A 13,848-nucleotide genomic window follows, 5' to 3' on the forward strand; every position below is an offset into this window, starting at 1 on the left:
AGAGAACCACCATCATTAGTTGAAGCTTTCATTAACAATTGAGAGTTGTCTTCCAAAATAGCTTTATCAACCTAGAGCTTCAATTTTCTTAGCTCGGTAAACCTGGTGAAGTTGTTGAGATAGAGGCCATAACCAATCCTTGATTGTTTCTAATAACCACACCTATACCAGATTTTTTTTTTTTTAAATTTTTTATATATATAATAATTAATATTTTTTTAATTGTCTACCCTTCAAAAAAAAAAAAAAAAAAAAAAAAATTGGGAACACCCTCAGTTTTATTTTTTTATTTTATGCCAATAAAATTAAATTTTGCTTCATAATTTGTTTAGTAGATGAATGATTGCTTGGTTGTGTATATTGAAAGAGATGTAGTTTATAGTATTGATAATGAGACTATCATGCAACGATTTTAAAATATGAAAACTCGTAGCAGGTAATTATAAATTTTATGTATTGACATATTTTTATTTTTGTTGTTATCAATATATGAATTTTTCTTTTTATTAGATTGTATAATTTATACTTCATAAGGATCATTTTGAGAAAAATTCCCGAAGCTGCCATGGTGTGGAGAGGCCGCCAAGAAATATAAGTGCAAGGCAAACAGAATTTTTGGGAGGGTGCACCAACAAAAATTCCTCAAACCTGTCCTTCGTGACTTGAGAGAGCTGCTGAAAACCGCAATGTGGCTTAGATAGCTGAATTTGGTTCTGTTGTGTCCAGACTGACCAAGCTATCATGGCGAATAACTTTGGATTTTTCTGTTGTTGTATAATCCAAGATAGTAACTCCTTAAAGTCCACGAACTGTTGTGAGTTTTTGTCTCCCTTCTCAATCCAGGGCTTTTTTAACTTTTGCTTCAAAATCATTTCTTGTCTTAATAGCCATTCATCCAGTTCCAAGTATAAGCTCTCCAAAATTTGAGTATTTTTGGTTGAAGGTTCTAGAACTTGAATATCTTCTATCTTTGTTTTAATCTCCTTGATTCTTGTATAAGTCCACTCAAACCTCTCTTTGTTTCATTACTTTATTCCAAGCTCATATGTAGGTGATCATTTCTTTTACATTATATAATAATAATAATAATAATGTGATTGTGTGTTTGTGGAGTTCCTTAATGGGTGAAATTCGATGAATGTTTATAATTTCCTTTTATATTCTCAATTTGGATATTAGAGGAAGTTTTTTTTTGGTTAATATTGTAAAAGACTCTTGGGAACAGTTTGGTCCAGTCAGCTATATTGTCGTATTGAACAATTTTCAATTACTATCATTTATCAATTAGCAATAAACCATAGCTGGCTGTCTAATCTGTCTAGTCAGTGTGTCTCCTTAATAAGTCTCTCTCACTTAGTCACTTGTAACAAAAAAAGCTCCTCTCTTTCTCCTTTGCATGTTTGGTTCTGATAACGAGGAAACAAAAACCAAATGGGCATCAACCACCTCTTTCGATCCACTTTCAGAACCCAGGTTTCAAATTCTTCAATACCCATTTCGTTTTTACATCAAATTCTATCTTCTTGTGTTTTTTCTTTGCTTTGTGGATCAGTTGGTGCTGTTTGATAATTTTGTTCAGTCATGTTTGGTTCTTAAGATTTGATGACAAAAATAAAAATTCATCATTTCAAATTTTTATTTTTTATTTTGTGCTTCAATCACTTTGTTGGATTTTTTTTCATCGAGAAAATGTTGGAAGAGATAAAGAATTCAATTAGCCTCATGTTATGTCATTTTCATGCTTTGTGGAGCCCTGTTTTCGACTTTTCTTATTTCTTGTTGTGTTTTCATTTATTTATTTATTTGTTTTTGTTTCTCTTGAATCTACTTTTGTTTTCATAACTTCCAGTTCACTTGCAAATTGCAAATTGTATGTGTCTGTATATTATATATAGACTCTGTTTGGTTGTTGTGAATTATGTTGGTCTAATTTCTGACTATTAAAATTTTGGAACTGAGGCTTGGTTCTTGTAACTCCTTGTATGGGAAAATAGAGTCGCCTCATCTGTATTGTATTTGAACCCATGACTTCACCCCTTCACTCCTAGTTTATGGGACAAGGAGATTCCATTTGGTCCATAGACTACTGGCATACATTTGTTACAAAATCTCCTGTTTTTAATCCCAGGATTTTGGATCATTTATGAAGTTACTTATTAGTAATATTTATTTCTTGTTCTCCTGAATTTACATAAATTTGCATCATCTTCAATTATCTATTTACTTCTTTGCTTTCAATATGTATGTACAGTCCTCGAGGCACCTCTTGGTTGCTATACATGCCACAAAGAGAAGAGATAAAGAATTTTGAATTTTCAAATTTATTGTTTCAGATAAATGTTAGTCTCGGAAAAACATGATCCAGAATTGTGTGTGTGTGTTTCATCAGCTATTTGTTTTCTCAGATACTAGATAGCCCATTTTTGTGAATTTTATGGATAAGAATTTCGGCACATTTCACATGATCTCCAATAGGTTTAATTCTGGAGACTAACAGACCACCCTCTTTGGTTGGTGGTCTTAGGCAATGATTTTGGAGACATTTCCATTCTCTCCAGTCAGTTTGATGTGTTTTCACTTTTCAGCAGTTAAAAATCAAGAGGTGAAGGATACTATATGGATTGGTGAACATTGTCAAACCCAGTTCTTTGAAATTGAATGATGCTAGTGTAATCACTGTAATGTATGTTAATGGGCACACCACTAAAAACAATGCGACCCTATCCCTATGAGAAATGTCTCGGTCCTTTGACTTTTATTTTTTTATTTTTTAATTCTGTTTCAATGTTTGAAATATTCATCTCTCTCTTTCTTGTATTTATTTTATTTTATTTTTCTTCTAGGTGGACAATTAACTTAAGAATTTTAATGAAAATCTATAGGTTTGAATTTGATTGTGCTTTACCATGGTATTATACTATTATTCTTCATCAATCAACTGGCTAGGATCAGTATTAATGCATCACATTCTTTTCTTATGGCTTGAGGGGATTATATCTTGAAATTCATTTTAAGAATATGTTTTTCTAGTTATCTCTTCATGATTTGGTTGTGATTTGCATATTATGTCTTAATAGTGGGTAGAGAATTTGAAGGATTGTTCTTCCTGTTGCACTTTAGTTATATTCAGAGATCAAAACAACAAGCTTCAAATGGCAATACAAGCTACTGGAAAAAAAAGAAAGAGCTTCAATGCTAACTCTGTATAAGTTTCAATAGTAACACATTTACTAAGTATATGTTCTGCATTTAGAGAAAGAGGTAATACATTTGCATTAGCTTTTATTCTATCTTCAGAAACAGTATATAAATACAGATGCAGAGGCATTGCATCTCACTTGTACTTCAGAGTCTAAGAGTTTCCATGAAGTAGTTATTCCTCATTGTCAGAATTTGAGGTAACTAAGCAAGAGCAATTATATATGGTTGCATGAGAAACAAGGAGAAACCCGAAGGAACAACTATGGTTGTAGAAAATGCAACGATGAAATTATCCATTCATTTTGATTTTAAACAAACAATATCCAGCCAGATGACTCTTTTGGAATAGTGTTCATAAATATTAAGGATACATTTGTAAATAAATTCATATAAGCATACATATGTAACCAAACAATACCCGTCACATGGGCGCCGGCGCTCACAGTAGGTGAATATTACCAATTTTAACGGGACCCTTGAAGATAATTTGTACCATTATCTCACTGGGTGGTGCAGTAACAATTTGCCGCAATGAAATATGTTGCTGAGTTTTCTTGCATTATCCTATGTGATGTTTTTTGCCATCTTTAGTTAATAGTTATTAGATAAATTTTGAAGGTGAATACTATGCGTTTGAAAAGGTCATTGAGAATACTGTGTGCCATTATATCACTTGTGGTGCATTATCAGTTATAATACTAGAAAATTTCTTTTTCTGATTTGTGTTGCATTATTATATGTGATGCTGTCTACCTCTCTACTTAAGGAAAAAAGCTTCATCCATGGGATGTCACCTGAATGTCTTGTGTAGTTCTTATGCCTAGTTGCTAACACCATCCATTCTTTCTCTACTCTAATGATATTTATTTCTTCTTTATTTACAGCTTGGTTCATATGTAAAACATGTCACTGCTTCAACAAGTTTGCAGGAGCCTCTACTTTGGGTTCCCATACTGGCCAGATTAAGTAGTACGGGGGCATCTTTGCAAAAGGAAGATTCAACTAGTGATTTGAAAAATAATCAGGGGTATATGGTGTTTCTATGTTAATAAGTTGTATTCATAAATCTCTCTCTCTCTCTCAATGTGCAATTTTGTACATGAACATCTACATCTACTCTTCAATGTGTTTGCAGAGTAGTCATTGTTTATATGTGCATGCATACAATGTATTTAGGTACTAAGATATCTTAACTATCTCAGGTTTAAGGGGCATGATATGCTTGCACCTTTCACAGCTGGGTGGCAGTCTACTGATTTGCATCCTTTGGTTATAGACAGGTCCGAGGTATTGTCAACTATTTGCCTAAGCTATTAATATGTACTTTGTTCTTAATTTGCACTTCATGATTAAGGAAAAAGGGCCAAGTAATCAGTGAAACATTTGCTTCTCAGTTAATCTGCTCCTGAATTTTGGTGGTTAGTCTTTTCACTGTTTGAAGTGAGTTGGTCATGTCCATTTCAGTTGTTAATTGTTACTTTCTTGGGGTCAAAAATTGGGAAAGAAAGAAGGGGAAAAAAGGGGTGGGTGGAAAGCATTCTTTGTCTTGTATTTCTTGGGGTTTTTGGTTGGAGAGAATCATTAGGGCTTTAGTAGGGAAAGAGGTGTATTGGCAAGATTAAACTGAATCTCTTAAAAATTTGTATAAATGGGTTTTTTGTTATCCTTCTCTAAAAGTTTGTATTGATGTTTAAAACTTCAGGAATTGATTTGTATTCCACTTCATTTTTCTTTCTTCCTTTTTAGTTTGTTCCCTTCTGCATACTTCTTGTGTACATGGGTTGTGCCCCCATTTTGGCACTTTCTAACATCATTTTTTCTGTTTAACAATGAAGAAAAGTCTGATGTGTAAAAAGAGTTGAGACACCTAATTCTAGGGATGCACATAAAAATATTTATATACACGTGTTATTCCTCATCTATATGATCAACTTGATTGGCGGTTTCAGGGTTGCTATGTTTATGACATCAATGGGAAAAAATATCTTGATTCTCTTGCTGGTCTGTGGTGCACTGCATTAGGTAAACATAATATGTTTCAAGTCATTGTTTCTCCCTCTCCCCCCAATTGCATGTGTTGAAGGCATTTTCATATGGTTTTTAAGACGTTGCAATGATTTTAATATTGAAAATGTGATAATGGGTCATGATAAGAACCAAAAATGTGTTTAACAGTGCTTCTTTGACAGTTCATTCATATATTACCATTTCATGATGAAGTTAAGGAAAGATAGGTAAATTGCTGAAATGCTTAGTTCTACATAAGTAGAAGTGAAATTTTTGTGTAACAAAGCATGTTGAACAAGGTTATTCATTGTAATGATGTAAGCAGTAGCAAGGTGCATGAAGTGGTGAAGTGCATTGGGGGTATTATATGATCATAAAATACTGATTAAGTTGAGGGGATGGAATTTTGGGCTTTTAAGAAGCAACATATTTATAAAATGAACTTAGTCAAATTTAGTATTTAGATGGATAAGTGGGAATCCCAAGATGGATATGATAGGAAAGAGTTGCATAATAGGTGCGTTTGTAACTTGTCAATGGAAAATAAAAAATGGTTTGGATATATGCAATAAAGACCAGCTAGTGCGCTAGGGAGAAAAAGTGATTTAATTCAAGTTGGAGTGAAAAATGCTAGAGAAAGGGGGCTAAAATAAGGGGGTGTAAAAGGAAAAAGGATATATCAACTAGAAAGGGGAGAAAAAAATGCATGTGGTATATCATTATTTAGTAGATGATGAGGATCTGTAGAGCTGGCCCAAATTAGTTGACAAGTGTCCATAGAGTCTACCATAAAGTTCATCCAACAAATACTAATTCTAAAATTGCTTTACTTGTTTAGGGCTGTGCAATATTATTGTATTTTTTTTTTTTTTTTGTAAAATAGTAATAGGGTTTTCCTCATTTTGCTCCTATTTCATGATGTCCCTCCCCAACGTCCTCTTGAAAAGTGAAAAAACCCAGGTCTCACACTGGAAATTGGATATATGTGATAAATATCCCATGCCCATAGCCATTTTGCTTCTTACATCAAGACATACAGTCATCCCTCATTCGTACCTAATTCCATCCAAGTGTTTATAAAAGAAACTAATTGATTCAAATTTTCGTTTACAGTTATCTAAAATTGAAGTTTTGCAGGGGGAAATGAACCTCGACTTGTTGCTGCTGCAACTGAACAGTTGAATAAGTTGCCGTTTTACCACTCCTTTTGGAATCGTACTACAAAACCTTCTCTGGTACATGCATATTTTCTTAAATTTCTAGCTGCTGTTAAATTTCTGTAACATCATAGTTAATTATCTAGAACATCTTGCCTCACTTTGTGCTTACAAATTAGCCATTTTCTGCTATATGACTTATACAGGATTTATTTATATTCAAATATTCATTTTTTTTTTTACAGGATCTAGCAAAGGAACTTCTAGAAACTTTTACGGCAAAAAAAATGGCTAAAGCCTTCTTTGTAAATAGTGGATCAGAAGCCAATGATACTCAGGTTTGCTTTGTTTATGGAAGCATTTTGATTTAACAATATTCTTGATTTTTTAAAGGTTCATATGATTACATGGTCCATTTCAACTTACTAGCCCTCGAGACATGGAGTTATGGGAGAGAAATCAGATAAATGGCCTCCATCTTAAATTCAAAAAATTTTGTATTGAGTCTATATTTTCACCCTTCATTTTCAATAAAAAAATGTTATTCCATAATAGAATTGGGAAGCAACCAACTCAATCTCATAACTTCTTTAATCATATAGATACAGTTTTCAGACTTGTCATTGATGCATATGAGCTATAGTTCTTTACAGAAATAAGTTAATCATTAATTACAAGTTACAATAAGGGAAAGAAAGAAAGAAAATATTTTATATTAGGAACTGACAGGTTACTTGATTTAGAAATTATAGTTCTCAGTTAGATGACAACAAGTGGATATTAAACAAATAACCAAAAGAATAAAATTATAGACACCTAAACCTAAAAGATCACTCAGTGTCCTAGACACTCTATATAAGCAATTCTGAGAATTCTACGTAAATTGAGAACATCTTTCTGGTGAATGTTTATGAGATAAGTACTCATTTTGGATCTTATGCCAATATCATGTTCATGCACTTGGTGTTAAAATTCAAGGAATAATGTCTTTGTAACTTCTTGAATTATTTTTCTTGTAGGTGAAGCTGGTTTGGTATTATAATAACGCTCTTGGAAGACCAACTAAAAAGAAATTTATTGCTCGATCAAAATCGTATATTCAACACTCAATGTTTTTCTTTAGATTTCTTGACATTGTGCTTCAAGTTGCTTATTCTTTCATTCATTCTGACAGGTACCACGGTTCAACTTTGATATCAGCTAGTCTTTCTGGGTAGGCCTAATCTATAAGCTAGCCTCTTTTTTTATTTTATTTTTATTTTTAATATATGTGAATCCTATCGCCCTTTAACTGGTTTTATTGCAGCCTTCCAGCTTTGCATCAAAAATTTGATCTGCCAGCTCCATTTGTATTGCATACTGACTGCCCTCATTACTGGCGCTTTCATCTTCCAGGTTGTCATCTTGCTGGTCTGATGCTCAAAATATTTTGTTAGCTTTTTTTGGTTATTATTAAACTTTCATATTCCAGGTGAAACGGAGGAAGAGTTCTCAACCAGATTAGCCATTAATTTGGAGAATCTTATCCTCAAAGAAGGACCAGAGACGGTAATTTATTCTAACATCATCCAACTTGTTTGGGAAATGATTCTGCTTCCATAAGAGGATTATTTTTGGGTTGCTGACCTTATATAGGTGCTCATTTCAGATTGCTGCATTCATTGCTGAGCCTGTCATGGGGGCAGGAGGTGTGATACCTCCCCCTGCTACTTATTTTGACAAGGTAAGTTGTTTGTATCATGAAATGCTTGGCAAATGTCAGTCTCAAAGCCCTGTTTGGTTCCAAAAAGTGGTGTATTCACTTTTCATTTTTTCGTGTGTTCATATCCTGAAATTGAATATAGAAAGGACCCATTTTCACATTTGAGGGTGTTTGGTAAATTGTTTTGAATACATGATTTGGGTATAAAATACATCATACACAGGTTTGACATTGTTTTCTATTTAAAAAAAAAGTTACTTTTTTCATTTACGCACACTCACATCAATCAGGTGGGGCCCTTTGTATTTCACAATATTTACGAAATTGCCACTGTATTCATTTTCTATGAAAATGAAAACTATGAAAAGGTGTTTTCATTTTTTGTATTCAAATCTAACTTTTTGGATAATAAAAATGAAAACTGAGTACAAGTTCTTAAACCAAACAAGTTTTTTTGTGGTGGATCCCATTGAAAACTGAAAAAGAAAACAAAAAACACTATTTTTCAGCTAACCAAACAGCCTCTAAATATCAAACTGGAGATTGGCATTTGCCAAGCATCTGAAATAAAGTCTTGAAATTGAATGCCTTTGCACCTAATAATATCAATGCATTTGCAAAAGAATTCTACCAGTACATATAACGACCAGCACAGAGTTTCTGACTGATGTACTTGGTCCGTACAATTTTTGGTTATTGGACCTGGTCCAGTCCCATCATTTGAATTATTTATGAAATCAACTCAAATTGATTCACTGAGTTTCTTCAATTCTGTCATTTTGTATGCATTTTGTTGTGGAAACTCATATAATCTCAAATGTTGATAAGTCATTCTGTTAGCTTTCTTTACCACTAGCCAGGAAGGGTCTGTTTGTGGTAACTTTATCTTGTCCTATAATTCTTACCTGTTTCTAGTTGTACTTGATAAAATTGCTCCTCTTGGTTGAACTAGTGACCAGTGATATGGCCACATGAATGAATTCAAGTATGATGCGGTTCCATTAAAAACATGAGTGTTTCTGTTTGGTGTCAGTTGAAATGTTTTATGCTACTATAGTCTGTACTTAGATTTTGGTATTCCAGTTTCATGTTGATGCTACATGCCACCTGTGTTTGGTATTATGCGTTTTTATACTATGGACTATTACACAAAAACCTCTACTACCCTCTCTCTCTCTCTCTCTCTCTCCCCTCCCCCCCCCCCCCCCCCCCCCCCCTTTTCGGGGTGGGGGAAGAAGAAAGACACATTTAATAATAGAACATTTTCCTATTTGGTGCAGATTCAAGCTGTTGTGAAGAAATATGACATTCTTTTTATAGCAGATGAGGTACTTTCTGTCTTTGTTATTTCCATTTATGTGATGAGCGTGGTATTCATTGTTTGTATTCTAATATATAAGGCTTGCTTTCTTCATATTTGTTTATCTTAGGTAATTTGTGCGTTTGGAAGGCTGGGCACAATGTTTGGGTGTGACAAGTACAACATAAAACCAGACCTTGTGTCTCTTGCAAAGGTAGAGTTGGACTATAATTAAACTCATGGATTGCTTCTTCATCTCTTTTGATTACAAGCGTCTTCACATCTTGATACAAAGTACATTCTTCCTTGGTATGTGTTGAACTTTTCAGGCCCTTTCTTCTGCTTATTTGCCCATTGGAGCTGTGCTTGTGAGCCCTGAGATATCAGATGTCATACATTCTCAAAGCAGCAAACTTGGTAAGTTGGTTAACACTCCTAAATAAGTATCTTGAATTAATACTTATTTAGTATTCTAACCTGATATCCTTTCTCTCAGGCAATTTTTCTCATGGATTTACTTATTCTGGACACCCCGTATCTTGTGCAGTTGCAATTGAAGCTCTTAAGATCTACAAGTTTGTTCCTTTCTTCTTATGTCTGGAAAGTCTAAGAATAGAATTGCATGTCTAGGCTATAATTATTCAAACATAAAATATCGTTTTTTTCTTTTTCTCAGAAAAATTGATTTCATGCTTGGTATAATGGCTGAACATATGAGTAATTCTTTAAGATATTTAAAGGCAAAAGACAAAAGTGTTAGCTGATTACTTATCACCTAATTTACCCTGTTTAAAGGTTTAGTTCTTAATTCAGATTAGATACTGCAGTGGAAAGTCCTCTAAGATGGACCGAGTTACATCGGATGGAGTTCCATCTTGGTCATATAATTATCCTTAATGTTCCTCGAAGTGGTGGGTCATGACTTGTATATGCAGATATACTAGTGACATTTATCCATATTTCTGGCTCAACAGTCCATAGTGATGCGAGAGCACAGCCAAAATATTTTAGAATTCATTTTTTAGATTTTTGTATTCATCTCATGGAAGATTGGATTTTTTTGAACTTTTAGATTTGAGTTCAGATAGTGATTATCTTTTAGGTAGGATTAGTTTTAGATAGGCTCCAGTTTTAGATAGAATTATATTTTATTCCTAAAAACTCTATAAAATGGTGCTAGATAGTTGCATTTTGTAAAGATGATTGATTAATGAAATTTCAAATTGGAGATTCTCCATAATTTTGGTTGTTGATTCCTAACACCTTAGGTATTGATGCCTAAGTTTTTTTGCTTGGTGCTGATTCTAAGGGTTATCTTTTGATTTTCCGTTCTTTTAACTTCCCTCTTGATTGTCCTGTATCACATAGTGGTGAATGTCCCCAACCACACAGATTGTGGATTATATTTGGTAGTGAGTGAAAGTTATCTAACTTCTTTGCAGGGAAAGAAATATTGTTGAGCAAGTAAAGAGCATTTCCCCTAAATTTCAAGACGGATTAAAACCATTCTCAGACAGTCCCATAATTGGGGAGGTACATGTTGTATCTTGAGTATTTTAATGGTTTGTTCAATGTGAGAATTTATGAGATATTGACTTTGTATAGCTCATTTGATTCCGCAGATAAGGGGAACTGGCTTAATACTTGGTACAGAGTTTGTAGATAACAAATCACCTAATGATCCGTTCCCTCCTGAGTGGGGCAAGTTCCATATTCCTTTTGTTTCATATAGTTGACTGTATGGATATATTTGGTTTTTGAGGGGGATAAATTGTTTAGACTTTGGCCACATAATTCTATATTGTTCCTATCGTCAACTAGATCAGAAGCATTTAGTTGATTTGAACGTGAAATCTTTCTTGTGTGTGATGGTCCTCAGGACCTGACTGGAGTTTTGCATATATGGTTGTGATAGACTAGCGTGCATCTGTTTTGTTTTGCCTAATATTTCTTTTATCCCCCTAATATAGTACTCTTTGATGTTGCATATCTCAGGGATAGGCGCTTATTTTGGAGCGCAGTGTGAGAAGCATGGAATGTTAGTACGTGTGTCAGGAGACAATATAATGATGTCTCCTCCATTTATTATTACCCCGAAAGAAATTGACGAGGTAGGATCCAGAACTTTTGTTGATCTTATTAGACTATTTATAAGAAATAAGGAAAGTAATATATTTATTCTAATTTAAGACTGATTTAGAGAGAGAAGAAAGTTTACTAATGGTCATGGACCACTTAGGTCTTAAAAGTGAAATGTTAGGCCAGGCATTTTGTCCCCTGTTAAGGCAAGGTGTAAGCATCAAAGGGAGAAGTGTAAGCATTCCAAACTTTAATTTGTTAATTTTTAAACAAATTAAAGAAGGTATTAAAAATAGGAAATTTTTTTGCTCCAAACATGTTTGGAGCCTTTGGGCTCCAACTACCAATAGGAAGATAATATGGGTAAGCATTTGACTCACTTAGTTGGTCGGGTTAAGTTAGTCGTGTGCATTGCACTTGACAAGGACTGTTGATGTCATTTTCTATTGGTGGTTGGATTCAAACTGTCTTTAAAAGTATATTAAAATGGTAAATAGTTAATAAATTATAAATATCAACACAGGCATTAATTTATTTAGACAATAAGCTAATACTAATACTACAAAATGAACACCATGGATAACTTGATCATGAATACATTTAAATGTTATCTTGTTCTAAGATGGTTCACCAGAAATAACTGACACAAAAAATTGATATATATTATTAACAGGTGTATAATTAAGAAGTTTAGAAGATTTGTTCTTGTGGTTTAAGAATTTTCTAAAATTTTTTGTGGTCCCACTTGGTTTATATGATTTTCAAGCAAAACTATGGATATACTTAGTTATATATATATATATATATATATTGTTATTTTAAACTAAGATGAGACAAACTGTGGCACCTCCTCGATTATCAGCTGATAGAGCTAAAGACTGGAGGAAGCCAATAGAGATAGGATCAGTAGCATTACAATTAGAAGCCCACTGGGCTGGGTTATGAGCCATGCTTCTAGTGCATCTTGGAATTCCAATAATATTGCTAAAGTTTTCCTAAACAACTATACTTTTCACTTTTCACTTTTTAATATATATATATATATATATTCTGCAGTTGCTGAGTAGCCATTGCATTGCGACACATATTGCCTGTTTTCTTACATAAGACTAGTAGAAATTGGCGATTAATAAAGATCTCCATAGATTAAAAAAAAAAAAGGAAAATTCATCTATGTAAAATGTATATTCAATAACAAGTCTATATACTCAACAAATTTCACATTTTTTTTTCCATAAATACTAAGATAGGTTGTAATTGGTGTACAATAAAAATGATATCAATGTGAAAGTGATGCAGCACTAATCACAATATATTGCATCAAATGTTGTGAACAGCATTGTGAAATTTGTTGGATTTGTAGCATTATTGCAAATTCTTCTTCTTAAGAGTTCGTATAAAGTGCATCATTATTTTTGGAGAAATGCTAATTTTACCACTATCCACTATGATGGTGGGTTTGGAGCCTCTCGTTCTTTAAATCCTTAAGTTCTAAATTTCAATCATTTTCAGTTAATAAGCATTTACGGGAAAGCATTGAAGGCTACTGAAGAGAGGGTGAAGGAGCTCAAGTCTCAGCAGAAATAGACTGTGGCTGCCTGACAATGACGAAAATCATCTAGCTTCATGTAAAACAGAAGAATCTATGTGCTATTATGACTTGTAACTAAATAAAGTATCTGATTTGTCATGCCTTGTGGTAATTTATCTCAGATTTTTCCACTTCAACTTTTTCTTCCCTAAAATAGTGGTTTTCCAGATTAAGGTAATGGATCAGATGGCTGGGAAGATAATGTCTATAGCATATGTATGGTGAAGATGGTAACCATAACATGGAGTGAGTTATTTGTCGAAAACAAGAAGGTCCATAGAGAATAAATTGAGTTTGTCAAAGATTTTGTGATAAGAATTGAATTTTAGCAGCCCATTTCCAAAACTTACCAAGCAATGACATTTGCTCCACTCTGCTCATCCAAATCTATAACTGCATATAAAAACGGAGGATTTCTCCTGCACTTTATTTATTTCTTTTTTCTTTTTTTCCTTGAAACAGCTTGGTTGCCGTTATGAATTCCCACAGTTACACCCTCTTAATCACACGTTTTCTCTTCTTCAATTAAACTGTTAACCATACACTTTCCATTCCACCTTATCTTCTTCACAGAAATGCTAGTTTCTGCAGAGTGCAGGCTCTATGTACTTTTCGCTCACTAAGCCTAAGCTCTCATGGCTCAATCCCATACACGAAGAATTATTTATTTTCTTGTTTATGGGGATAGAAAAGCCGAAAAGGGGGTATAATATATATATAGCTTCCGTACAAAATTACCAGTCCACGGAACGTAACCTTTTTTTTTTTAAATTTTTTTATAGAATTTTAATCTATGACGTTCGCTCTTAAT

The 13,848-nt window shown here is 33.5% G+C and overlaps 1 protein-coding gene across 1 annotated transcript; it reads left to right on the plus strand.

The window, feature by feature from the left end:
• The first annotated feature begins 1,304 nt into the window (after positions 1-1,304).
• On the plus strand, positions 1,305-13,174 carry LOC126721091 (gamma aminobutyrate transaminase 3, chloroplastic). Its single transcript, XM_050424103.1, has 19 exons — positions 1,305-1,473; positions 4,086-4,228; positions 4,404-4,488; positions 5,151-5,223; positions 6,346-6,443; positions 6,611-6,703; positions 7,385-7,458; positions 7,540-7,578; positions 7,672-7,760; positions 7,837-7,913; positions 8,014-8,088; positions 9,348-9,395; positions 9,498-9,581; positions 9,697-9,784; positions 9,864-9,942; positions 10,810-10,900; positions 10,990-11,068; positions 11,363-11,478; positions 12,959-13,174. Exons 1-19 carry the CDS (start codon positions 1,432-1,434, stop codon positions 13,031-13,033), a joined length of 1,548 nt encoding a protein of 515 aa, XP_050280060.1. The 5' UTR covers positions 1,305-1,431; the 3' UTR covers positions 13,034-13,174.
• Positions 13,175-13,848: the final 674 nt, after the last annotated feature.

This window comes from Quercus robur, chromosome 4 (genome assembly GCF_932294415.1).
Source record: "Quercus robur chromosome 4, dhQueRobu3.1, whole genome shotgun sequence".
Lineage (NCBI taxonomy): Eukaryota > Viridiplantae > Streptophyta > Magnoliopsida > Fagales > Fagaceae > Quercus > Quercus robur.

What these genes read in the sequence shown, in the direction of transcription:
- LOC126721091 (XM_050424103.1), top strand. Translation starts at nt 1,432, where the DNA reads ATGGGCATCAACCACCTCTTTCGATCCACTTTCAGAACCCAG. An exon ending in TTTATTGCTCGATCAAAATC is followed by an intron (nt 7,459 to 7,539) that starts GTATATTCAACA and finishes TCATTCTGACAG; the next exon opens with GTACCACGGTTCAACTTTGA. An exon ending in GAAGCTCTTAAGATCTACAA is followed by an intron (nt 9,943 to 10,809) that starts GTTTGTTCCTTT and finishes ACTTCTTTGCAG; the next exon opens with GGAAAGAAATATTGTTGAGC.